Raw genomic sequence first — 26,911 nt, 5'->3', positions numbered from 1 at the left:
CCCGACCCCCAGTTTAAGAACCCCTGTTGTAGTCGCAGTGGGGTCCTGATACCTGTAGCCTGGATGTTATATTTGACACCACCCTCTTTCTCCCCTCACAGTTAGGCTTCGGCCAAACCCTGTCACCTTTTCTTCCACAGAATTTGAAAACCTCACCCTTTTCTCTCCCTATAACTAAATCGCTTGTCCACATCCTGAGCATCTTCCACCTATACTTGTCATCTCCTTTTAGGTCTCTAATGCTAACCTTGTCCACAAATCCAAAATGCTATCGTTTCAACCATGTCATCCCCAGCTTCTCCTTTGAGTGTCTTTCGTAGTATCACATTATGTTGTCCATCAAACCTAAACTCCCTGTCTTTGCCTTCAGGGCTGTGCGTTACATCTCTTACCTGGTCTCACCCATTCTTTCCCCCACCCCTTCCAAGCGTCCAAGCCTCTGATGTCAGTATAGACCTCATTTGTTTGTTTTTCCCATAGGCATCTCCACCCCTTCTTTCAGACTTCCCTTCATGCTGGGAGTGCCCTTCCCTAACTTATTTACATGGTACATTTGACAGCTCTTTGTGTATTGTCAGTTTCACTTTTCCCCTTTATAGTTGGTCAAATTCCCCTGTTGTCAGTGTGGTTTTAAAAAGAGAAAAGGAAGAGGTTAAAAAAAAAAAAAGGATAATGTGGTTGTAAAACCACAAAAATTGGGGGTGGGGGGCAACGGGCCAAGGAGTATCTCAACTACTTTAAAAACTTGCCTTTTCCTAAATCTTCCAGTTTCATTTGTGGAGCAGACTTGAGGTTTGCACTGCACTGGTTTGTGAAGTTTTGATTTTTGTTACTGTTTCACAAGATTTAGACTATTTGTCTTTGTCAGGAGCAAATTACTACTCGACATATCAAAACCAGTAATTTCCAAACATATATCGCTAAGGATTAATCATAAGTATCAGAAGCACTTTTACTGCCCAAAATACTCTGGATTTATTAAAGTTAGTTTGCTTTTTGTTTTTGTAAACAGATATTCCACAAGCAAATTTTAGACGTTTATCTTTTGATCACTGCAGGTAAGATATAAAAAAAATCTTTTTTGTCTTGAGTCGTTAACCAGATCATGTTTCCTGTAATGGTAGAGCAGACAGACATCAGAGAAAGTAACTATCATTCCTTAATGTAAGACCAACAAAATTTCAGTAAGGACTGAAATGTATGTTTTGACTCCAAGAAGCCCAGTGTCTTAGAGGTTGTATGTAATAACTGTAAAGTTCAAAAGGAATATATAAACTGTAAAATTTGCAAAGAATTAACATGCAAAGTTCAAATAAGTTAATACTTATACAATTCTAGACTTGATGCCCAAATTGTTCCCTTTCACTGTGTTTTATATCCTTGATCTGTCCTGCATCACTTAGAGCCAACGATTAAGTTGCAAGGACCTTTCACATCTTAGTTCTTTGTGCTTAGAATTTATTTCTTGCTGATGAAACACAGATGCTAGAATGAAAGAAATCAAGATGCAGTATTAGTAAGTTCCACATAGTCAGATGTAAGTTGCAAGGCTCACTTTATCTTCACTGATGCAGACCTGTGCTTAGGGCTCAGATAGAAGCTAATGATATTTCCTAGTTTAGTATTGTGACTTTCTAGGTGACTTTGATAAATCTGAAATAAATGTGTACTTTTTCCTAGTTTATCTCTGCAACCATTCGAATATCCAGTTTGCACACCAGATGGAACAGTCTTTGATTTGCTGTAAGTCATTCACTTCCATTTTTATTTTGTTTGTTTTAGTTTTTGTATAGGCTAAGTGACTTGCTCAAGGTCGTGGTTGGAATCTGTGTCAGAACTGGGATTAGAACTCACGAGTTCCTGTCTCTCCCTCTGGTGCTTAGATTTCCAGTCCAAGCCTGTCTCACTTCTCAAATGGTTCTGTTTCTCAAAACCATAGCTATATGTAGAAGGCTACAGCTGTAGCTGTAAATGCACAGGGTTTCTGTGCTGGAGCAGCGTGCTTTTAACTGTGCTTCTTGGCAGAGGTTATTGCATGATGGTCCATAGCCTTTTGTGTTCCTACCAGTTTGAAAGCATGGCAGGGGAACTTAGGTGCGGAGGGACTCAGAGATTTATAGTACATGAAAAATTCATCATGCAACAGCACTTGGGGTAACTGTGCCTACTGTGTGCATTGGGAAGAGAAGTCATATAAACACTAAAAATGCCTTCGTTTCCCTCTCAGCTCACTTACATTGGGTTTCATTTCTTCCTCTCTGGAGATGTACTCACCACTGTTAAACCGCAGCAGGCAGTCAGCGAAAACCAAGACCTGCAGATTAAAAAAATGCCTTTGTCTTTCATTTTTAGAAGTCAGAAGGGGACATTGTTTGTTTTGTTTATCTAATAAGATGAGCCATCCATAAATACAGTGGGGGAAAATTCTGCTGTGGAGTGTGCATCAGCTTTGCCCACTCAATTAGGGCAAATAACATTTTTGTAGGGTATGTAAAATATCACTTTGTCATGGGAGGAGTGGGTGTGCTCATACTGTACTGCAGCTTTGCAAAAGGTTATCAGTGATAAAAGGCCACTTGGTACTGCTTGCCTCTTTCAAATACTTCTGTAGTTGGGCTTTCATAACCAGTTGGAGATGATAAAACAGGTCTTTAACAATGAACGTGGGTTCCTAATTCTGTGTATGACTTCCTGTCTTATCTCCTTTCTTTTCAGGAGTATTGTTCCTTGGATAAAGAAGTTTGGGACCAACCCAATCACAGGGGAGGTAGGTAGTAATGGTTTTATTAATAAAATACATGTTGTTTTACTTGCTTATAGCTCTTTCTTGATTTGTGAAGAGAGACACTTTTGTCTCTTAGTTCCATAAATGGGTTCTGTGGGCTTTTAAATGGCTATTTATAGGGCAAGTGTTGAAACTAAAATAAAGATTTACCAGGACATGTTTGTTTTAACCAATAAATGGGAAATCTTTCTGACTGAATGCTAATATCCACAATGCTCTCATAATCCTAATTGCTTTCCCTGTGGAATGTAGTCTGTGCCTGATCCGTGCTTGGAGGGTAGGAGGGGAGAGGCAAGCATGAAAAATTCCCCACAATTTGTAGTGGAGGAGGCTGACAATGGGATGTTTAGTTCTCTGGAGCTTAAACCCTTGGGCTGAGTCCTGCTTGTCTTATTCCTGCATTGCATCTCGAACTTTCAGTGAGTCTATGTGCATGAGTAAACTGACCTTACTTCCACTATCATTGATGCCCTCAAGCCTGATTGGTCAGAGCAATAATTAGGGTTCTAGAAAGGGCTCTGATTGGATTAGAAGGTCTGCTTGTGAGAGGGAAGCAGAACGGAACTTTGGTTAATGGCTCTTTTCAGTCAAAAATGAGTGATCTTAACCTGTGCTAATAACTCCAAAGGTTTTGCTGCTCATAATGCTGTTACATGTTATCGTAACATGTTTTAAAATATCTTCTGTGAATTTTCAAATCTTTTCTTCCATCTCACTGTTTATAATAACCCCATGGAAGATTAAAGCTTAAACTGCAATCTGCTTTGGTATTCTTTCCTTCATTCTAAATGTATGCTAGTTTTGTTGTTGTAGGATTGCATATGAATGATGAGTTTGTACAGCACTTTGGACATGTGAAGTACCATATGCTTGTGAAGCATTATTGTCGGTGTTATGCTGCTGCCATTGATTTTTCTTTTGCTGTTCTTTTTAAAAAACAACAACATTAAAATATTTATTTGGGGGAATAAAAGACAAATAGTTAAAGACTTTGCGAACAGATATAAGCAAAACAAAAACAGATCAGATTTCAGGCCTACTGATCACAACTGTTCCTTTAATTATGATCTGTGAAGGAGTCTTTCCTTGCAATATGCTTTCTAGAGTAATTGCAGTTTGTTCTTTGAGCACAAGATGGCAGTCATTACACAGAATTGTCACTAGATTGCTTTGATTTCAGTGTGCTGTGGAAAGAGATTGCTTTTTGAAATGTCTCCGGTGTCCTCTTTGATTACAGACTTCCCCAGCAGGCAGATGAGAGGAGATGCTTAAGTTGGATACAACATTCCAAACTCTAAACATGAGCAGGCTCTTCTAGAACAAATATTCTCTTCAGTATTATGCAGGCTGGTAGCAAACCTGCAAGGGTGTTAGTGTGTTGGAGAAATGATCAAAGCTCTTCTTTTGGTCAGTAGGAAAAGAGGGAACGATGGCCTTTTCATCCACTCTGCCCAGCCTGTAAGCACTTACTACCCCACAGATCAGCTAAAGGCTTTTGGAACGTTGTTCAAAGCCAGATATTGTTCCCAGATAGTCAGATTACCTTTGACACCTATTCGTATTTAAAACTACGCAGAGCATTGTGTTTAAAAGTGCTTTGTGCAAACACAAAACAAAAGGGAATAATAGAGACTACTAGCACTTAGGTATGGTCGTATTGTCTCAGAGAAGCCCCTTTTCTTTTGATGCGTGGTGTGCAAGCCAGACCCAGGGAAGTTTCTCTGCTTTTCAGTAGAACATGAAGTGGTCGTGTAGCAAGGTTGTTCCATCTTACTATGTTAATTGAATAAGCCCTGTTCCATGGTGGATCATGGCCATCACTGGCCATAATGAACATGGTGTTCTGACATGCTGACTCTTGTCTCAGGAACAGGCCTGTGTTGTAATTTCAGCTGATGAAGACTCTACTTTAAAGAACTAGTGAGGCCTGTGCAAAATGTTCTTGGTGATCTCTGAGAGCACTCAGTCTGTCTGTGAGCTGTGACTCAGGTTTCCAAACTTCTGAAGCTCAGATACACCAACCTGACTGCCCTCCTACCTCTCCTCAGTAGTAATCCCCTTCCTCCCGTAATCCCTTTCTGTGGAGAACCCAACCTCTGAAGGTTGGCGGGGAAGAGAGAAACCCCGTCTGGAGGGCCGTATCCTCTGAAGGAAGAAGTTACATACACCACTGCAGAAAAAAATGAAGACATTCCTGTTCCCTGATTGCTGAATCCATAGACATGAGAAAGAAAGAAAAATGTCATTCCTTGTCATTGCACCTGTGGTGAGCCCAGCCTAGTATCAATGGGGTGAAGATTGGGACTGAAGAGAATTGGGAGACATTGAGTTTGGGTTTCCTGGAAGGGCACCTCCTGTACTATGTGGAGGTGGATAGTTTTGGGAGGCAGGAGGAGGAAACCTGTGCTGGGGAGAGGATTTAAAGCCTTGAGTTTGTGCAGCCAGATCATAATTTTAGTGCCGCCTTCTTAATCCATCATTGTTTTGCCATGTTCTGTTCCTCATGCTATTTGCTTGGAGCTGAAGGCAGAAAGAAATTTTTCTGTGATGAGTTGGTGATTTATGCAGATATTTGCATCTCCAGGCTTATTTAAAGAAATAAATTAAGCAAGGTTAACTGCAATGGTGGTTTCATAATCCGGACAACAAAGTTACCTTGTGTGGACTTGCCGGAAGAAAATCCGGTCCAATGAGAAGGTGGTGACATGGCTCTGAATAAATCATGTTCCCTTTTTCTGTAGTGAAGTTTAAAAACAGTGCTGGAATCTTGTATAGTTTACCCTCCAGTTGTTATGGCTCACTACTAGCTAGGCATTTTAGAGGTGCTGGACAGCCACTTTTCATAGTGTTAACTATAGGCACTAACTTTTATCTAGCTATCAAACTCTTAGGTACTTATATGACACCCCGCCCCTCCCTCCCCCCCCCATCATCAACGTAGTATCTGAGCGCCTCACAGTTTTAATTTTATTTATCCTCATCACAGCCCAGGGCTGCTATTCCCATTTTACACATGGGTACTGAGGCAGAGGGAGACTAAGTGACTTTCCAAAAGTCATGTGGGCAGTAGGGAATTGAACCTGGGTCTCCCAAGTCCCAGGCCAGCACACCAACCACTTCCTTCCTCTTCTGAAGGAACTTACAAATGTGCCGTGGTCACAGTTATTTTTACGTATGGTTTATAAAAGCATTTTTCTTTATACCCGCCCCCCTTCCTCTGCTTCCTCATACTTTAATTCCTCCTTGTTTTTGAACATCCCTGGGAGGTACAGTGTGGATGCCAATGTCCACGCAGAAGAAACAAATCTGTGTTGACCTTTCTGACTTCCTCTTTGGTTGCCCATGAGCTGCTCCAAAAGGTAATCTCATATTTCCTTACTTGGGATGTTGTGATCTAAAACACTGATGTTACTATGGTTATAATTTTGGAACCAGACTAAGCATCTCCTGCAGCTGAGCCACAACCTGTCGGGTGTTTTTGGCTGTCTTGCCTCCTGGCCTGCCTTCCCAAGACAGTTCCCCAAGCAATGTCTCTGCTGAAGTCCCATCCAACACAGAATAAGTAGAAAAACTATAGTAATCTCATTCCTTGTACTGAAATCAGCACTTTGACATCTTGGGCTCACAAAGAGTTGTGTGCTTGACAGGATGTTTTACATAACTGGCATATGACAGCACTGCCCAGTGTGCCCACACAAGTCAGCCAGCTGGGATCTGATGTACCTGTTTCTAAGGAATGAAGTTGTTCAGATTATATCTGGTCTGATGGAATGTGAAATATGAACAGATAATGGAGCTGAATTCAGCTAGAAATGTGTATATTGTGGCAAAGGAGTTTCAGGGGAGACAATTCTGAGTTGAGGAATATCTTAAAAATGGGATGAATTCATTTAACACAATTAAATAGTGCAAAGAAGAAAAATGGGGGTGCTTTTCCAATATTAATTTCTGTTACACTCCAATTCACTAATATTCTGCCTTTTGTGAGGAGAGTGCACTACTGTGACCTGGGAGTTGGGTTCCTGCATCTCTACTAGAGACTTGCTCTGTGACCTTGGGCAAGTCACTTGCCTCCCCCATCTCACAAGTGTCTGAGATCTCTGTGCTTCATTATCTCCACTTTAATTATGGGAAAACTAATACTTACCAGTGTGGGGGTGTTGTAAGTTTTAGCACACTTCACAGAAATGAATTAAGAGGTGATCTGCTAGGGCACAATAAAGCATCTAATTTATTTTTAAACAATGAAAATATTTTAATCTCTGGTATCTGTTTCCTAGGGCTAATCTAAGCACAAGTTTTTTGCTACTCCTTTATCTATCTGCTTCTAAACTAGGGGTTCTCAGACTGGGGGTTGGGACCCCTCAGGGGGTTGTGAGGTTATTACATGGGGGGATTGCGAGCTGTCAACCTCCACCCCAAATCCCGCTTTGCCTCCAGCATTTATAATGGTGTTAAATATATAAAAAAGTGTTTTTAATTTATAACGGGGGGTTGCACTGAGAGGCTTGCTATGTGAAAGGTGTCACCCGTTAAAAAAAAAAAGTTTGAGAGCCATTGTTCTAAACCAGTATAGATATGTGAATACAAAAATTGCATGGAGGCATCCCTTTGTCCGAGGAAGCCAAATTCAAATGAAATCCACAGTTACTAAGGATGATTACAAAAAAATAGCATGAGCATGTAAAGACAAAAATCAGAACAGCTAAGGCACAAGGGATATTAAGGCAATAAGAAGAGGTTCTATAAATACATTAGGAGGAAGAGAAAAATGAAGGAAAGTGTAGGTCCTCTACTTTGTGGGGAAGGAGAGCTGCCAAAACAGAGAGAGAACAGGTTAAAGAATATTTAGAGAACTTAGAAGTATTCAAGTCATGAGGGTCTGATGAGATGCACTATAGAGTACTTATTTAACAGGAGCAATCTTGGAACATTAGCAATTATCTTTAAGAACTCATGGAGGATGAGTGAAGTCCCAGGGAACTGAAAAAAGGCAAACATAATACCTATCAGTAAAAAGGGGAACAAAGAGGACTCCGGGAATTATAGACCAGTCAGCCTAACTTTGACACCCAGAAAGAATCTGGAACAAATTATTAATCAGTTTGCAAGTACCTAGAGCAGTGGTTTTCAACCTCTCTATTTGTGGACCTCTAAAAAATTTCAAAACAAGGTGCGGACCCCATTGGAAATCTCAGACATAATTTGTGGATCCTCAGAGGTCCATGGACTACAGGTTGAAAACCACTGTTCTGTGGCAATAACAACCTTTCACGGATCCTTTAGACAATGTCTCTGGACCCCCAGGGGTCTGCGGATCACAGGTTGAAACCACTGACTAGAGGATAATCGTATCAGAGGGGTAGCCGTGCTAGTCTGGATCTGTAAAAGTGGCAAAGAGTCCTGTGGCACCTTATAGACTAACAGACGTATTGGAGCATAAGCTTTTGTGGGTGAATACCCACTTCGTCAGATGCATGTCACCCATGAAAGCTTATGCTTCAATAAGTCTGTTAGTCTATAAGGTGCCACAGGACTCTTTGCCGCTTTTAGACGATAATAGGGTTCTAAATAATAGCCAGCGTGGATTTAAGAACAAATCATGCCAAACCAACCTAATTTCCTTCGTTGAGTGTGTTACTGGTCTAGTTGGGGGTGGGGAGGGGGAGCAGTGAACATAAGAACAGTCATACTGGGTCAGATCAGAGGTCCATCTAGCCCAGTATCCTGGCTTCTGACAGTGGCTAATGCCAGGTGCCCTAGAGGGAATGAGCAGAACAGGGAATCATCAAGTGATCCATCCCCTGTTGCCCATTCCCAGCTTCTAGCAAACAGAGGCTAGGGACACCATCCCTGCCTATCCTGGCTAATAGCCATTGATGGATTTATCCTCCATGAATTTATGTAATTCTTTTTTTAACCCTGTTGTAGTCTTGTCCTTCACAACATCCTCTGGCAAAGAGTTCCACAGGTTGACTGTGTTTGTATGAAGAAATACTTCCTTTTGTTTGTGTTAAACCTGCTGCCTATTAATTTTGTTTGGTGACCCCTAGTTCTTGTGTTATGAGAAGGAGTAAATAATACTTTCTTATTTACTTTCTCCACACCAGTCATGATTTTATAGACCTCTATCATATGCCCCCTTAGTCGTCTCTTTTCCAAGCTGAAAAGTCCCAATCTTATTAATCTCTACTCAAAGGAAAGCTGTTCCATACCCCTAATCATTTTTGTTGCTTTTTTCTGAACCTTTTCCAATTCCAATATATCTTTTTTTGAGATGAGGCGACTACATCTGCACACAGTATTCAAGATGTTGGTGTGCAATGGGTTTGTATAGTGGCAATATGATATTTTTCTTTCTTATCAATCCGTTAATGATGATGCCGCTGCACATTGAGTGGATGTTTTCAGACACTAATCCACAACTCCAGATCTCTCTCTTGAGTGGTAACAGCTAATTTAAAATTTAAATTTAAATTTAAAATACATCATTTTATATGTATAGTTGGGATTATGTTTTCCAGTGTGCATTACTTTGCATTTATCAACATTGAATTTCATCTGCCATTTAATTGCCCAGTCACTCAGTTTTGTGAGATCCCTTTATAGCTCTTCGCAGTTTGCTTTGGGCTTAACTATCTTGAGTAGTTCAGTATCATCTGCAAATTTTGCCACCTCCCTGTTTACCCCTTTTTCCAGATCATTTATGAATATGTTGAATAGTACTGGTCCCAGTACAGACTCCCGGGGAACGCTACTATTTAGCTCTCTCCATTCTGAAAGTGTGATATATCTTGATTATAGCAAGACTTTTGACACAGTTCTGTATGACAGTCCCACATTATTCTGGGATATATTAGCAGGAGTGTTGTAAGCAAGACACAAGAAGTAATTCTTCCGTTCTACTCTGGGCTGATTAGGCTTCAACTGGAGTATTGTGTCCAGTTCTGGGCAGCACATTTCAGGAAAGATGGCTTGTTAAGATACAGGCAAGCACATCTGAAGGCAAGTTAGCTGGCTGTGTTGTACTCCGATCAGAGTGCCTATAGCCAAACTGTAACTCGACTTGCTAAAATGCAGCTAAAGATGTTAAACTGTGTAGGCATTCAGTCTGTGGTCCCCAAAATTTTCATATCATGCTGCCCCTCCCCCTTTCTGCACACTCCAAGAGCTGTGGTTGGCAGCAGGGCTGTGGCTCCCGGGGGATGCAGATAGGGGTAAAACGGCTGAGGCTGGAGCCATGGCTGGGCTGGGAGCCTGGGGCTGCGGCTGGAGGTGGGGCCAAACCGGGGTTGCTTGCAGCCAGATGCAGAGCAATGGCCAGGCTGGGAGCCTGTGGGCGGGGCTGGAGCAGAGCAGGCCTGGCCTGGAGCCTGCTCTCCGCTCTCCCGAAGGCTGGCCCAGACCCTGCTGCAACCCTCAAATGTTCCTCTGCGGACCCCAGTTTGGGGACCACTGCATTAAGTGGAGGTTTTAGTTGAGTTAAGCTAGTTTGATTGAGCTAATTCAATTGAAATACCGCCCTTGTTTCCCTACTTTAGACAAGTCCTGATCCCTCAATTATTGCCCTGCCTCTTAAGAGCTCCATGAAGCAACACAAAGGATTCTGAGGCATACAACTAAAGAGGAACAGTTGCAGGAGTCAAGTCGCTGGAGGGGAAAAGGGTGGTTGGCTATGGGGTTGCAGAGGGGTAAAGGCTGAGAATCCCCCCCGCCCACGCCGCCTTGTAGGAAAATGACCTTTCTCATTCAAAATAAACTTCTTAGTTCTGTCTGCCAAAAGTCTCACGTAGCTTAAAAGGATGGATGTTTTTAAGTCTCTCACTCTCTTGAGAATATTTTACTTAAAATAAATAAGTGGGCTAAGGGATTGAAATGTCTCCAGTATGTGGCTAATATTAACCTGAGAGACTCAGCATCCATACAAAAAATCCTGGGTATAGGGGGTTCTCTAGGAAGACAGACGCTTGCTTTCTCCCACTGTGCCTGTCAGCTCTGCTCTCATAAAAGTGTATCGAGAAGGTGATTGTGGTACGCTTCAATGCCCCGTCTCAGAAGAGTGGGACTGCAGAGAGAGTACAATTAGTGCCTCCTCAATCATAACACTGCTGGTGGGTCCAATTTTAAGTCTGTGAGCCTTGACAATGTACCTTTTTAATCCATTGTTTGAAAGAAAAGCTGAACAATGTGCACATAGTAATGTGATGCCTGGCTGAGCAGGTGGTGTGCAGTCTTGGAGTTGGTGGGGGATGCCGTGGCTTTGTTACAGTCGGCACTTTAATTTCTTTGAAACTTGTACCGTGGGCATGAATGGGATAAAAATTGTTCCCAGCAGAACCATCTCTGTTGATTTCCTGATGATGATCAATTGTTTTCAAAGCAGCATGAATTTCTGGTGAAACTAACACGAAAAAACTTTCCAAAGTACCTTTTAGCCTCTAATTAAAAAGTGTGAGTGTTGCAGCTGATTTAATTCATTTATATATTTAAAAAAACCCTCATTCATATTTACTTCTTACAATGGCGGATTAGGCACTGGGTTAATGGGGCCCATGTCTGGGGCCCCGGCCAACTGGGGAGCCCTGGAAAAATGGGCAACCCTGCACCCTGACCTGCTCCGCATGACGGGCACTCATGCTGGGGAGCAGGGTCAGGGCATGGGGGCTTGCCCTGCTCTGCCTGCCCGCCTGGTGCTCCAGTCGGGGAACAGGGTCGAGGCACGGGGGCTTGCCAGGCTCCACCTGCCTGCCTTGCGCTCCAGCTGGAGTGGGGCAAGCCCCTGTGCCCCAGCCCCATTTCCCTTGCAGGAGCATCATGGGTGGGGGGAAACACACTGCAGGCAGAAGGGGTGGGGAGAGGTCCCCACTTGCTCTGGCCCAGGGGCCTCACAAAACCCTAATCCACCCCTGGCTTCTCAGACCCTTTACAAATTAGATCTTTGCCCATTATCAAGGGCTTAATAGTTCTTCCAAATGCTAATGGATATTGCTTGTGTCTTGTTTGGCTATGTCTACACTACAGACCTTACAGCGGCACCGCTGTGCCACGTGTAAGGTTTCCTGTGTAGCTGGTCTGTACTGACGGGAGAGAGCTTTCCTGTCGGCATAATTAAACCACCTCCAGCGAGCGGCAGTAGCATGTCTCCCGCCGACATAGCACTGTCCACACTGGCACTTTTGTGAGTGAAACTTATGTCAGTCATGGGTGGTTTTTTTTCCACACCCCTGACTGACAAAAGAAGACAAAGCCTTAGTTCTGGCTATTATGGAAACATATTTTGGGTTTTTTTGCTCAAGTAATTAAAATTCAGTCCATCCCAGAGAAATTAACTGTTGCACTAAATGTGAGAGGCTGGTTTGTCAGGTTAATTGAAACAATATGAAAAAGGTTGACTTTATTGTCTGCAGATGTATTCATTGCACTCTGTTTAAAAAAAAATATACTTATTGCTTTTTTAAAAAAAATTTTTTTTGGCTGTTGAAATAGGGGAAATCCTGCTGGAAAAAGATGCAAAAGTTAGAACGAAGGTGAAACTTCTTTAAATATCTCAATGTTTTTTAAAATCTGTTTATTTTGAGAACATAGAAAAAGAAATGGAAAAAATTGACAAGACCAAGTCAAGAAATTAGATCATAAATGATTTAGGCATTGACTCATATCATAGGGCTCTTCTTGCCTTCTTGTTTTACAGTATTATGGTAAAAGAAACCACACGGTGTAAAAACTGTGAGGAGGGTGTATTGATGTTTTGAAGGAATGGCTGCCAGATCTTCAGCAAATCTGTGACAGTTTTTACAACTCACTAGAAGTTAGATTCCACATTTGCCTTTCAAATCAACATTGGACTAAATCTTTCAGAAATGAGCTATGATAGATAAGCTGCATGGACCACATTCATATCTCTTTGACCTCGATGTTGGACAATAAGACAAGGATAATCAAAATTAAAGGGACATTCAACCTTTTTTAATGGGTTGGATGGTATGGATGTCTTGCCTGAGTCTGAAGATGACAAGTACCCTTGCTGGTTAAATGAAAGATGATTTTGCTTTTTCATCGTAGTCTTTGTGAATGGTGTAATAAGGAAAATATTATCAGATGGAGAGCCTTTGGAACCTCTTGCACATAGGCTATCTCCACATGAGTTTTCTGTTTCTGCTGTGCCAGGATCCCCTAATCATTAGGGAATATAATCACACTGATCAGATACTGTTCTTTAGCAAGATAAATTCAGCAGTGCTGCCCATTCCTCCCAGTATGGATCTTTTTTTGCTTAAGACCTGGAGCATAGGACTTGAAATCCAAATGATCAAAAATGTCCCCTGACAGCTTGTGGGAGAGCAGGAGCTTCCACTAGCAATGGAATACTTTTTCTATGGGTACCTGAAAATGGATGAGCACTTCTCGATAGTATGGTAGCTTCAGGTTTCATCTGTCTGAAGCCCAGCCAAAGATATAATCCGAAATTCAGGTCTTCTCTGGAGGACGCTTTTCAAGGATCTATGCTGATGAAGAGGATGGGGCATTTGTGGCCCTAGAATCCAAAATGAATGGCTTTGTTTGTGACTTGTGCAACTTTCGATTAAGTCTTCAAATATTTTGCAGGTGGAAATGTCACACTATGTGTACCTTTTTACTTTTTTAGTAAACTTGCCAAGTAGGGTCTTCGGAAACTTGGCGCAAGGGAGTTTCTTTGACTGTTTTAGTTCTAATACAAGATTCAGTGAAGAAAAATACACAGGTTCTCTTTGTGTAGAATAACTTATTACAAAGTAGAGAACAATTACCTTTCATGAGGAAGCTGTGTTAGTGGAAGCTAACCTAAAGAGATTTGGTTTGGGTATGATGTGGCCACACTGTGGCTTTCACATACTTCAGAAAAAGTGAAAAAAGGAGAATGATCATAAGCATATCTGTTTGGCTACATGGTCTGTGTAGGATAGGAAAGAAGGTTCCAAATTATGTACTGGGACTGCTTAAAGATACTACCCAGTGCCTGTTGGGACACGATTGCCAAACTGTCTGATTTCTCTCAGTAACTCGCCCTTCGGGTATTTCCAGAAGCGGAGATGCTTTCGTAGATAAGAATAAGCCAGGGAGAATGCCTTCTGGTAACGCTGGTGACTATATTCCCATGGCCTGTGTTTGCAGCAGTGTTTCAGGAGAGAGTGGGGTTTTTTTTTTTCTGTACTGAGCTGTGAATAGATCTCTCCAGGTATGTTTACAACTGGAGAGGGTAAGAGGCCTCTGGATCAAATATCTTGATGATGAACCTGCAGGAACTTGTGCCTATTCTGTGTGCCAAGTTTCATATGAAGCCCTTTTCAGCAAGATAAACTATTTAATATGTAGTGCTTGGACCACATTTTCCTTATTGCCTCATTTGCTTCAGAAATTAGTAGATCTCAGTCAACAATCTAAATGTTAATCTAAACATGAATTTTGTTGCAAAAGGCCCAGCTTTTGTTTTGCTAGCATGTCCATGCACATCTTCTCGGAAGAGTGTTGGGACCCCTGCTATGTTCATTGAAACCGCAGGCGGTCCCCACAAAGCATGCTATCCCATTTTATTCTTAGTCCTTTTGTAACGCACACCATGTATCACAACTTCAGGGGAAACAAGAACTGAGCTGAAATGTGGCACTGGAAAAGCATCAACAAGGATCAACATGTACAAGGAAATCTTCAACTGTTCAGGAATTATTTTGGATGAATTAATCCTGCCTCTGGTTGTCTTGATCCCTGAATATCTGATGTTTGTGGCATATAAGATACCAGTAAGAGACTTAACTGAACTGCCACGAAATGCCTTGAGACTTCAGTGTTAAAACAGAGCTAATAGAAATTGCTTAAAAATTGAACATCTCTGTTTAAAAAAAAAAAAATTTCCCAAAGGATAAGGTACTGCAAGATTGACAGTTAAATATTTGTTATTTGTATTGTGGTAGTGTGATAGTGTCTGGGGGACCCGCATTGCTCTAGGTGCTATACAAACACAAAATAAGACAGTTCCAGCTGTAGATGAGAAGATGGAGAGATAATATCTTTTATTGGACCAACTTCTTTTGGTGAAAGAGACAAGCTTTTGAGCTACACAGAACTGCTGTACAGGTTTGGGAAAGATATTTGTGATAGTGTTAGAAATAGTGATTTGCAACTTCTCATGGTTGAGCAAAGGTAGTAAAAACTATAACAACTTTTTTGCACTGAATCCCTGTTAATCTTTCCTCATATATCATTCTCTGTACTTTAAATAAACAATAAAAAAAAAGATGCGACCTGCACACTTTGAATGGATGTGTTGAATACCGTGTCAGCCCCTTACCTTGGCTTCTGGGGAATTCACTGCTGCAGTTGAAGGCATAGTTTAAAAGATTTGCAGGTATTAACGTGAAAGGGTTTGACCATTCCTTTCAGCATCCCGTTATTTACTCTTCTTAAAGTTGTGTCAAAAGATCATCTTTTTGTGTACAGTAACACTATATTAATATTTTATTTGGCTACTGCTCATATGTTTGCCAGGTACCCCACAGAAACATGTTCAGACATAGATTTTGCCCAGAGAACAATCTAAATTCGACATGCCATAACAAGTTATGGTCATAAAGAAAATTAATATAAGGAGCAGGAGGATAGAGGGAATGAAGGTGACAATGATAAGATCACTTGGTTACCAGGGTTAGTGGGCTGTGTCCTTATTTGGAAAATTCTTTTTTTTTTAATATATATATAGTTTTTTCTCTCCCTACCCTCCTTCCTCTCCACTCTCACTTCTCGTAATGGACATGGATCAGTTACCTGTAGGTTGTTTTTCCTTTCTCTAGGTGTATATATTACAGGTGGTGACACACCTGTAGCTTGCCTGAGTGTATCTATTTTAAAAAGTCATATTTGGTTCCTTGTGATGCAGCCAAAAGGTAAAACTCTGAAAAACACTTTATTTAAATTTACAGTGAACAGAAAGGCTAATTAAAAAAGCACAGCAAGGTGCTGATTAAGCTGCTGTACCTTCCTGGTCCTCTGGATCTGGGGAATGACAGGTAGTTTTGCTATTCAGTAGACTAGCTCTGGACACGCACTCATAAATAGAAAAGGAGTACTAGTGGCACCTTAGAGACAGACCAATTTATTTGAGCATAAGCTTTCGTGAGCTACAGTAGCTCACGAAAGCTTATGCTCAAATAAATTGGTCTGTCTCTAAGGTGCCACTAGTACTCCTTTTCTTTTTGCGAATACAGACTAACACGGCTGCTACTCTGAAGCACTCATAAATGTATCCTGTTATTCCTAATGCATTATTTCTCCTAGGGTAAATAAGTATTTGCATTTAGATTTTACAGACTGAACAGATGGTCTCCCCCCCCCCCTCTTGTTTTGGTGGAAGATGGGGTACATTATATGCATTTTTGTGTTTGTGATACTTGGAAGCCATGAAACGTTGTAGCCTTAGATGAGATTCAGTATGAGGCTCCCTACAGATCTTCTCCTGTCCAGACAAAATTTGAGACTTATGGCTTTTCAGTACTTCTGTGTTTCTGTATTTTCCATAAACTGTGTTGGATTTGGCTATGGTTACTGCATTAAAATTGCAGGTCTAATATTGTACAGTAGAACCTCAGAGTTACAAACACCACAGTTGCGAACTGACCAGTCAACCACACACCTCATTTGGAACCTGAAGTATGCAATCAGGCGGCAGCAGAGACCAAAAAAAAAGCAAACACAGTACATTACTGTGTTACATGTAAATTACTTAAAAAAAAAAAATAAAGGGAAGGCAGCATTTTTCTTCTGCATAGTAAAGTTTCTAAGTAGTAGAAAGTCAGTTGTAAACTTTTGAAAGAAGAACCATAAAGTTTTGTTCAGAGTTGCAAACATTTCAGAGTTATGAACAACCTCAATTCCCAAGGTGTTCGTAACTCTGAGGTTCTACTGTACTGTTCATTCTCTTTCCATACATCTTTTATTAACATTCCCTTTGTTATGGCAGTGCTGTAGCCAGGTTCTGCGAGTCAAGCTTATATCATCAAGCAAATCTCTGCAATCCTAAAGGCAGGACTCTGACTAATGTGGAGTGTCAGTTTAATTAAATATTTACTGTTGGGACGTGATGGCCTGGAAGTGGCTAATGAGAGATGCCCTTTTTCACTTCCAAGCTATCAGCCCAAGTCTGGATCTACTTTGTAGTGAATGAAAGTCATTATCAACTAAAAGCTGTTGTTTGACCTGTGGAATGAATTGATGGTATTGGTTTAGCTCTGAATGGACAATTGTCCATGTGATAAAATACCATCACGGCTGGCAGTCATGCTAGGAGTCTCAGCTGAGTAGCTGTAGCTGGAATGGATCTGGAGACTGAACTATCTTCTCACCCCTAGACCAGGTACCTCCAAGGCAGCATTGAGGCATACTGGTCAATCTTAACTGGGGTTAGGCTTGCACCTCTATTTCCCACAGCGTATCTGTTGCATGCACTCACTAAAGACTTTGTCTCCAAGGCTGTCAGTGTGGCACCTTTCACCAGCATTAAATTCACTTTAAAATGTTAAGTAGTACTCAATATGCCTGCTGCTCTGCAATTAAAACTGAAACAGCCAAGCAATGTCATTTGCATTTTTCTTGAATGTCCAATGGAAAGTGGTGCGGTTGGTTCTCGAAGTTCAAAGATGGGAAACTAAGAAAAATAGGTTTGTGATTTCTAAAAGAACCTGAAGTGTAAGTATAAATGCAGGCAGAAATTCAGCAATGGGTACGTAAGACACACATCCATTTTTATCTTTTGTACCTGCTTTTTTTCCCATTTCTAGTATCCCATTTTGGTGGTTCTCAGCATACAGTAGGGCCAAAGTCTCTTCATTACTGCCCTTGTCCATTATGCTACAGGATTTGTCTGTGGCTGACCAGTTCAGGGTCTGATGCTTCTGACTCTTCATTGATCTTGCCATCATAGTTGAATTTGCAGAGATTTTTATCCATGATGGCATCACTCCCTGTTCTTGTCCCTGCCTGCCATAGGCTATTAGGTAGAGCTTCTGATTACTAGGTGACTAACATTTTTTAACATTAACTCAGTTAAGGAATCTGGAAAGCTCTGCATTTAGTAAGTAAAACTCTTGTTGCTCCCCACCATCACTATCCATGAGAGGTTGAAGAACAAAATGAGTCTGTTTTGATTGTTTTTCAGACTGGTATGTATCCAACAGAGTCAAAATCTCACTAGCAACAAGTCTTTAACATGGGAATGAAGAACATATTGACATGGACCAAAGGGATTCAGAGTGTGTAACTAACTGTGCAGGGATTATAGGTTATATCTTCATGATTCACACGCATCAGTGACAAAGGGTGATTTTAATTTTAAACAATCAGCATGCTTCATCCAAAAGCTGCCCTTCCACATCCCAGGAGGAATGAATTGTGTCAGCTGACAGACTAGAGAAAACTCTGTGGTGGGGCTTGTTAATGCTTGCTAGAAAGTAGGTCATGGCCAAAAGTAGCCTGACTGGCTTTGTTGGAAGTGTGTCTCAAAAAGGGAGGGAATCTGCTGAGGGGAAAGCTAAAATAGTTTTTCCAATCCTCGTTGTTTAACAGCTGATAGTGTCTTAACCCTGCTTTCCAGTACTAGTACATAAAAAGAAAAGGAGTACTTGTGGCACCTTAGAGACTAACCAATTTATTTGAGCATAAGCTTTCGTGAGCTACAGCTCACTTCATCGGATGCATACTGTGACTGTAGCTCACGAAAGCTTATGCTCAAATAAATTGGTTAGTCTCTAAGGTGCCACAAGTACTCCTTTTCTTTTTGCGAATACAGAGTAACACGGCTGTTACTCTGAAACCTGTCATAGTACATAAAAGTATCCTTAGAAATAAAAGCTAGCATTCTTTTGCCTGGGAAAATGTTTATGGCATAAATTTAATCTTGGATGCGAGATTTGGTGATAAATTTAAAATTTCAAACAGATTGTGCCTTTTTATTAAACTTTACTTTTTCTTTCCTGAATTCTATTTTCATTGAAGAGTTACTGAGACTTGACAGTAATCTTTGAAGAATATTAGTTTTAGAAACAGTTTTGCTCCTCCACCATATATTTTTGCACTTCAGTTCTCTCTTGTGCTTTATTCCTGATAATATATGCATGAAAAACAAGTATTTTTCCCCCTTTAAGAGCTCATCTGCTGTTGCTACAGCTTCTCCATCTGAAGTCTAAGTCCTCTGCCTGTGGCATAATGATCATTTCCACAGCAACAAATTGTGCTATCGAAAATAGGAGGCTTTGACTTTTGGTGCTGAATAAGTATAACAGGAGCACATTTAACCCTTAGAACAGACTATACTGTTTTCAAATAAAATAAAGATTATGAGAATTAAAAATGCAGAAAATATGCTATGGGATCCAAATTATGTCTAAAAAGAATTTCCTTTCATAATTTTCAGTGGGACACATGCAGATCTTTAAAAAGCCAACATACTGGAAATACTGCCTTTCTGGCTGGACTTCCCCTCCATAACTTTTCCTTGCTCAGAGTTTATAAACAGAGGACCTGATCCTGCAAACACTTTCTCAGGCCAGAACCCCCTTTTAGGCAATGGGGACTATGCCTGCATTGGGCCCTTGTCCAGCAACCCTTAGAGCTTTCAGGCTTTGAGGTTTGAAAAGCCTGCTTTGTGTAACGAGCCTGGCCTTTGCTACATGCAGAGGGAAAAGGAGATGATTAGTTAATAGACTTTTGAAAACAAAAACTGGTGTTTTGCCCACAACATAACCCCAGCCCTCCTATATATGTCTGTTTACAACCTTGTCTCCTCCCTGCCTTCTAAATCTAAACAGTTAGTACAAATGCCTCCTGTGGGTAACAGGAAGTTGCCTCATGGCTCAGACAGCAGGCAACACTTGAGTGCAAAGTCATTGTCACCTGAGCCTGTGTGTGATGCCTCTTAGGGTACATCTACATTGCAATAACAAACTCCTGGTACCAAGTTTCAGAGCCTGGGGCAATTAACTCAAAGCTCGCAGGGCTTGTGCTGTGGGGCTGAGAATTGCAGTGTAGGTGCTCAGGCTCACGGGGAGGGTTCAGGGCTTGGGCTCCAGCCCTAGCCCGATCATCTACACTGCAACGTTGTGCCCTGCAGCCCAAGCCCTGCGAGTCCGAGTCAGCTGACCCGGGCCAGCTGCCACCGTGCAGCTGGTCTTTTATTGCAGTGTAGGTGTACCCTTAAGGTATGTCTACACAGCATTTTGGAGTGAGCCTCTGAGCCTGGGTTGACAGACTTGGGCTAGTGGGGCTCGCACTAGCCCTCTAACAATAGCTGTGTAGGCAGCACTTTGAAGTTGTAGTTTGAACTGGAGCTTGGGTTCTGAAGCCTGAGGACGCGGATGGGCTTCAGAGCCCGAGCTCCAGCCCAAGCAGCACCTTCGAAGCACACTCTATTCAGCTACTTCTAGAGCATTAGCACAAGCCCTGCTAGGCTGAATTTGTCAGCTGGGCTGGGAGGCTTGCTCCTGCTCAGTCCAGAATGCTGTGTAGACATAACCTCTGAAATGCCTGAGCTCCACTAGGCCGGTCAGTGAAATGCCAAGCATACAACTTTGTTCTGGGTTTCTCATATTGTTGCATTGCACTGGCCCCACGTTTTAAGGGATCATACACCACTTGTACATAGAGTACTTGGGGTGAAGGAGAGGCCAAGCACTGTGTACACTTTAGGCATAAAAAAAAAGCTGATTTCTATACTTTTGAGAGAGGTTAAACACTCTCTGTGCTACCAATGATTAACAGACCCTAAGTGTTAATCCCAGTTGGTTCCTGTGTACTCGGACGGACGCACCCGTCTGAACTCTAGTATTGCTTTCGTTGAGAGAGAGTGAGAATTGTTTGTGTGTGTGGTGGGAAAGAGTCTTCCGCTGGTGCTAGAGCAGTGGCTCTCAACCTACTGATCATTGGGGGCTGCCTATGCGGCCCAGAACGTGTTACCTGGGCCACAGGTTGAGAACCACAGCACCCCCCCCACAGACCTCTATGCCCAGCGCCTCCCACCCAAAGACCCCTCCACAGAGTGGGGCCATCAGTGGAGCCCTGGGTCGGGCGGCAGCCCCCACCCTGGACTTGGGTGGGCAGCCGGGTGGCAACCCGGATCCCGACCCCATGGGGCTGGGTGGCAGCCTGGACCCCAGACCCTGACCCCGCGAAGCGGCCCCATGCTAGATCCGTGTTGCAGACTCCATTTGCAGGGAGTGCGCAGATCCACTGGGTGTCTTGGCAAGCTAAGAGCACCTCTGGTCAACGGCCACTGGATGGGCAGACTCCCTCAGTATGCTATGAATAATGCCCTAGAGCATCTATGGCTAGCAAGGGTGCTAAGAACCCTGGGATAGTCCCCCAGAACCAACCATGCCTGACTTGTATCTGTAGCGCACTGAGGACACATCAGCAAAGGTCTGAGGCATAGCAATGTGTTGTGGACACCCAGGCTCAAGCTTGGAAAGAGCAGGTTTGCAGGCATGGGTCATTCACTCCCAGGTTTACTGTGCAATGTAAACATACCTTGTGTGTCCTTACACATACACACAAATATAGGCGAGGCGGTAGCACTGCCTGTTAAGGTTGCCCAACACTTCCCATTACAAGACCCTTTTTTACAGTTGTTTATAACTTTCCCAAACTTTAATCATTTGGGTTGAAATGTTCCCTGCCAGGTATTTGCCTCAGGCTGAATTTCATTTTATAGGGGCTTCAGCCAAAATGGGCTCAGCTGTATCCAAGAAATTAGGAGAAAATGTTGTTTTTGCCCTTATTTTTAAAAAAAAAAAAATATTCTGGTGACTTTTTCTTTGGACAGCTGTACTGCCCCTAGGCTTTGGAGCAGGGACTTGACATTTGCCAGAGGGTGGCCTTTGTGTCAAGCATGTGCCTTTTGCCTTCTCAATGAAAAGCCACCCAAATGTGGCCAAGTTTTAAGCCTTTGCAATTTTGAACATGCTCTATAAAGACTCCGTAGATTTTAGGGGCTGAATTTCCTGAAGATTCTGTCCGTGCTGCACATGCTTCAGCCCAGAGCTGAGCCAGACTTCCTCTGAAATTTCTGGTCTGGGTTGCTGAAGGCTACATCAGGTGCTAGCATCTCAAACTGAGAGCAGAGGCACTCTCTTCTATGCTCTGAGTGCCTCCCCTGCTGGGCCCAGGCAATGTGGAGAAGGAAGCTACCTGATTTGAATGCAGAAGTGGTTAGAGCAGATTGGGACAAGGAGTATGGGGGGCAGTCACTGCGACTGAAGGGTGGTGAGGGCAGGTAGGGGAAACTGGGAGTTGGCATGTGTGGAGACTGGGAATGATTGGGCAAGGAAACTAGGAGTAGGAGGGAGATGGGGGGAAGACTAGAAGCCAGTAGATGGAGTGGGGAACTGAAATCGGATAAGGAATCTTGTAGGGAGGAGACTGGAACTGAGAACCAGTGAATAAGCAAACTTAATTCTGGCATTTTCTAACTTCTTCGAGAGCTTGAGTTGCCCACTGTAACGATATTCTTTTAATGTAGTTTTTGTGTAGTTAATGTATAACATGAGTGTGAATTAGCTTCTTCCTGATTCTGAGATTTCTTTTTAATGTAGCACATACTGATCAGCTGGCTATGTTCAGTCAGTCACATCTTTTTGTGTTTCTATTACAGATTCACATTACCTATGAATGCTATCAGTTGTGAGGTGTTGGCCCATATTATTTTTGGATGCTGACATTAGGCCTTGCAACATGAGCCATTTTATCTAGAAATAAATTGTTTACTTGCTCTCATCCAAAAGATGTGACCTGTGGCACAGTACTGTCTCCTGGGATACTGGATAAGAGCCTGAGGCCATGATAGTGCTTCTAAGGACATAATACATCTTGACTAATAAAATAATGTGCTAAAACTTTTGCTAGTGCTGATCGACTGTAGCTGGAAGCAGAAAATGCAGTCGAGTACAACAGTTTGGATCCTAAATCATGGCTAGGGTCTCTGTCTGAGGACTGCCTCTGTTTGAGCTGCAGCTTCTTGCTTTGTTCACAGATGGCCTGCTCTCCTCTTTTGAGAGCAGAGGGAGACTGCATCTCTTTGTAGATCTTCTTTAAACTGATCTTAACTGAGGTTTTTCAATATTTCAAGAGGTGGTGTCTCTCTAAAGGAGTGCATCCTTAGATTTAACATTTGGGCTGTTTTGTTGAGCACGCATTTGTGGATATGTTTTGTGTTAATATCTCTAGGCAGGACAAAGCCATCCAAACACATCAGTTTGCATTGTCAGCTCTACATTGTCTCCCTCCATTTCCTCAATAATTTTTCTTTCCTAGTAAGAAATCCTACTTTAGATTGGACATGCAGTGCTTTGCCATTGCGGTTACTACGCCTTCCTGCAGATGGTGTCTGTCTCGCCTGAGAACCACAACAGAAGAACCACCATATTGGACTTGCATCCTCTAATTACTGGGCCGGAGACAACGCTAACAAAATAGCGTGTTCATTCTCTCTCCCATTTTTTTTCCCTTGTTCCTCTTGGTAGTAAACTAGGCAGATGGTTACCTTTGTGGCAGCTAATTAATGCTGCGACTTGACAAAACAATTTGAGAGGCAGCCTCGTATTTAAAAAAAGCCCAGCTGTCATAGAAGAATGAGCCAGCTGTCATATCTTGTAGTTTTCTGATCAAGGAACATAAGTCTTGATTAGACACACAAAATGTGGTCGTGTGACTTTTTATGTAACCACTATGTGCCATCAAAATTGAGCCAACAAGTCTTTGCACAAAGCTTATGCAGATCTACAAACAGTAATGAGTAGAGACCTGTCTAGGGATATAAAGAGGAATATAGCTCTCTGCCTCCTTTATTTGTTGATTAATTGATTGTCTGAAAGCAGGACTAGTTGTCTTTTAAAAGGCCTTTGTTGTAGGAGCTCCTCGCAGGAAATCTGGCAGTGACTAAATTTTTCTGGCAGCCTGTATGTTCCTCAGACTAGGCTTTTTTATTGTTGTTGTTTCTGAGGTCCTGACTCAGCTTACAAACCTGTGGTCCATCATGATACATTGTATTGGTAGGCTTGACACTGCGAGTTTCGGGAGGTGGCCATTTTAGTTTTACTTGCATTACCAATAGCCATTCTTACCTAAATTCTTAGGGTTGTAAGGGGCCTGATCCTATGAGGTGCCCTCAGGCCATTGAAGTCAATGGTAGTTGAGGGTGCGCTGCACCTGAAAGAGGAAGGCACTCAGCTACAGGATTGGGCACTAAGGTCTGATGATCGAACACTTACTTCTGTCCTATTGAAATAAATGGGGCTCTGTGCTGGAGGATCTCTATGCTCATGCAGAGCCCTGTTGATTTCAATAGGACTTTGCTGTGGCCTGCCTGCAAAGATCAAATTGCAGGATCAGGGCCTGAGAGACTCCCTGTCAAAGCACTCTCTATTCAGGTGAGAAAAAACTAAATGTAATTTAATTAGTTCTAGTAGGCCAACTTAATCTTCCCCTTAACTCTAATTCTCAGTCATAAAATCCATGGAACCCTTGCTACAGTATCAGCTGTGTTAAAAATTCGTAACGATCAAAAGTGTACATTTCCCAAGAGTTCAGATCACCATTCTTCATTACTTCTGATGTTTTGCTAGTTAGTATGTGGGCTGACGTATAGTCTGTTAAAGCAAAAGATAAACGATAGTTACTTTAGTCACATAATAAATGTAATCACAAAAATAGTTTGCTTGCTTTACGCCCTCCAGCAGAAATGTCTTTCAGAGTTGTCACTTTTAATCAACAAGAATAGCTTTCAATATAATGTATTTGCTGCAAGTTATTGCCTCTCATCTTTTCATGCTGACCCCCTTTTTAATTTGTGCTGAGGCAAAGTATAAATTGAACTGTTTCATCTCAGGTTTATTACATTTGTATTAGGACAATACTGTATCAAGCTACAATACTGTAATGTGTTTCCCTGTTCTCAAGTTCCCTAAATATGATTTCTGGGGATTGGCTCTATCCTCTTTCATTTCCAGAGTTACTGTGATAATATAACAGGTGGTTTATTATTGATGATGATGCAGTCAGTGTAATAATAACAAGCTTCATTAATGCCATGGTATTATTTTATTTCTGAGGTCAGTGTTAGCAGTGATTAATTTTTCCATATTTTATTGTATCCCTTAGAAACTAGATGCCAAATCTCTTGTCAAACTAAACTTTGCTAAAAACAATGAAGGTGAGTTGGTGCATTCTTTATTTTTTCTGAACGCTTTTACAAACCAGGATTATTTTATAGCTATAGGTTCATGTACTAAAATAACTTGTTACCTTCCATGTAGGATCCATAATTTTATTTTTGAGCCTGTCACTGTTGGAATCAACATGTTCTTCATTAAGGCCCCATTTCTGTCACCCTTACATTGTAGTTTCTATTTCTGAAAGTAATCCCATTTCGTTTTGTGACTGCTTGCCGAGTAAGGTACTACATGATGAGAGTAAGTGTTTCTGGAAGGATGAAATTACATGGTGTGTTATCTTTAACCGATAGCCAATTTACTACAGGAATCTGAGCCTGTACCTTAACCCTTCACTCTGGCTTACTTTAGTATGCTGAGATAATGTGCAACAGAATATAAAAGAATAAAGTCTTCATTAATGTTGCAGTGTTATGTCACAGCAGAATTAGAAGCACATTAGCCTGGAAAAGATGTTAATTTTCCCATGCTACTTATTCCCCAGCTTCCCAATCAATTCAGTGGAATAGTCTCTGGCTTTTAAAAGACCAAGGGAAAGGGAGATGCTACCTTCACTAAGGATATAGTAACATTGTGGGAAAGGGAGACCCTCATGTAGAAGTTGATGGAGCTCATTGTAAGTCCAGGGGGTGTTGTGACTCAGCAGACCTCACTGATCCTCCTTATCAGTCTTCCATGATTTGAACTCCATTTTGAAGACACTGGTAAAATTGGGGGCAAAATGCTCAATAAATCATTTGACAACTCAGGATAATTGTTTTCTGAGGAACTTGTTCATGGCATCTTCTGAATAACAACCTGTTAGAGAAGAGCCTGTGATTATGCTTCTGCTGGTTTAGAGACGTAAAATCAAGGATCAATCCAGGACCACCAATAAGATAAGGGAGACAATTGTAGATTGATTAATAATACTTCGCATGTTATATGTTCTAATAACTTTACAACCATTAATTTATGAAACCTCTGAAGCAGATAATGATCATAATCTCTTTCCTGAGGGGAAAATGTAGGCAAGAAGGGCTCTAGGCATTAGAGATGGGATTAGAATTTAGAAGTTTGTATCTCCTAAATCCTCAGCTAAATCCACTAGACCACACTGTCTGTCATAAGAGTTCTATGATTGGTAACACATTTCTTTAGCGTTCTGCATTCAAATGACAAATCTTAATGCCTTTACAACATTGTCATAATCGGTAAGACATCAACAAATTGATAAAGGTTTTTAAAAAACGAATAGCAATTTTTCGGTGCACAACTTACTATAGCTCCAGCTCAGTACTTTCTGAAAATCAGGCGGCTTTTGGGGATCTCAAGTTGGACACGCCAAAATGGAGGTCACATTTGGAAATCCTGGCCGTTATATTTTCAGTTCACGATTCAGGGCATTTAGCTATACAGCTACCGTTAACTCGAGTGGGATTAGCTCAACTAAAATGACAAGCTTAGAATATTAAGGCATCATAACAGAGACTCTTAAGTATAAAGGAGCCATTTCATCATGAACTCTGATTTTTCTCCACTTACAACTTTTTGCAAAACAGTATCCTTTGGGCTGCAATATTTTATGCTTAATCTCACCCAAAGGTGAATTTTTAATTTAAATATTACAAGACTTGCAGGCCGAAGAGTAAAGTGTGGGAGGAAAAAGGTGTGTTTTTAAAGGCGTTCTCACCATTTTTTGCTCTCCCATAGTTCAGTAAGATTGCTTTCAAAAAGTCATCCTTGAAATGAATGCATTCCTCCAGGGGCAAAGTACATGAGACATGTTGGAACATAGTTTGTTTCTAAACCTTGTTATGAATATTGTAATTCTTTAACCTTTTTCAGATGAATTAGCTTGTGCAGGCAAAGATTAGAACATTCTCAGGGGTCCAGGGTATAT

At 41.6% G+C, this 26,911-nt stretch overlaps 1 protein-coding gene across 2 annotated transcripts in view; it reads left to right on the top strand.

The window, feature by feature from the left end:
* Positions 1 to 26,911, top strand: part of PPIL2 (peptidylprolyl isomerase like 2) — a 113,496-nt gene that overhangs the window by 3,430 nt on the left and 83,155 nt on the right. The window contains exons 3-6 of one of the 2 annotated variants that reach the window (XM_074972878.1): positions 1,013 to 1,058; positions 1,681 to 1,743; positions 2,716 to 2,767; positions 24,959 to 25,010. In XM_074972878.1, the coding sequence (XP_074828979.1) occupies positions 1,013 to 1,058; positions 1,681 to 1,743; positions 2,716 to 2,767; positions 24,959 to 25,010 (213 nt within the window). The remainder of the gene's footprint in view (positions 1 to 1,012; positions 1,059 to 1,680; positions 1,744 to 2,715; positions 2,768 to 24,958; positions 25,011 to 26,911) is intronic. The other variant, XM_074972879.1, reaches the window with a different exon arrangement.

Source organism: Natator depressus, chromosome 15 (genome assembly GCF_965152275.1).
Source record: "Natator depressus isolate rNatDep1 chromosome 15, rNatDep2.hap1, whole genome shotgun sequence".
NCBI lineage: Eukaryota > Metazoa > Chordata > Testudines > Cheloniidae > Natator > Natator depressus.
This window is presented reverse-complemented; position numbering and strand designations above follow the sequence as displayed.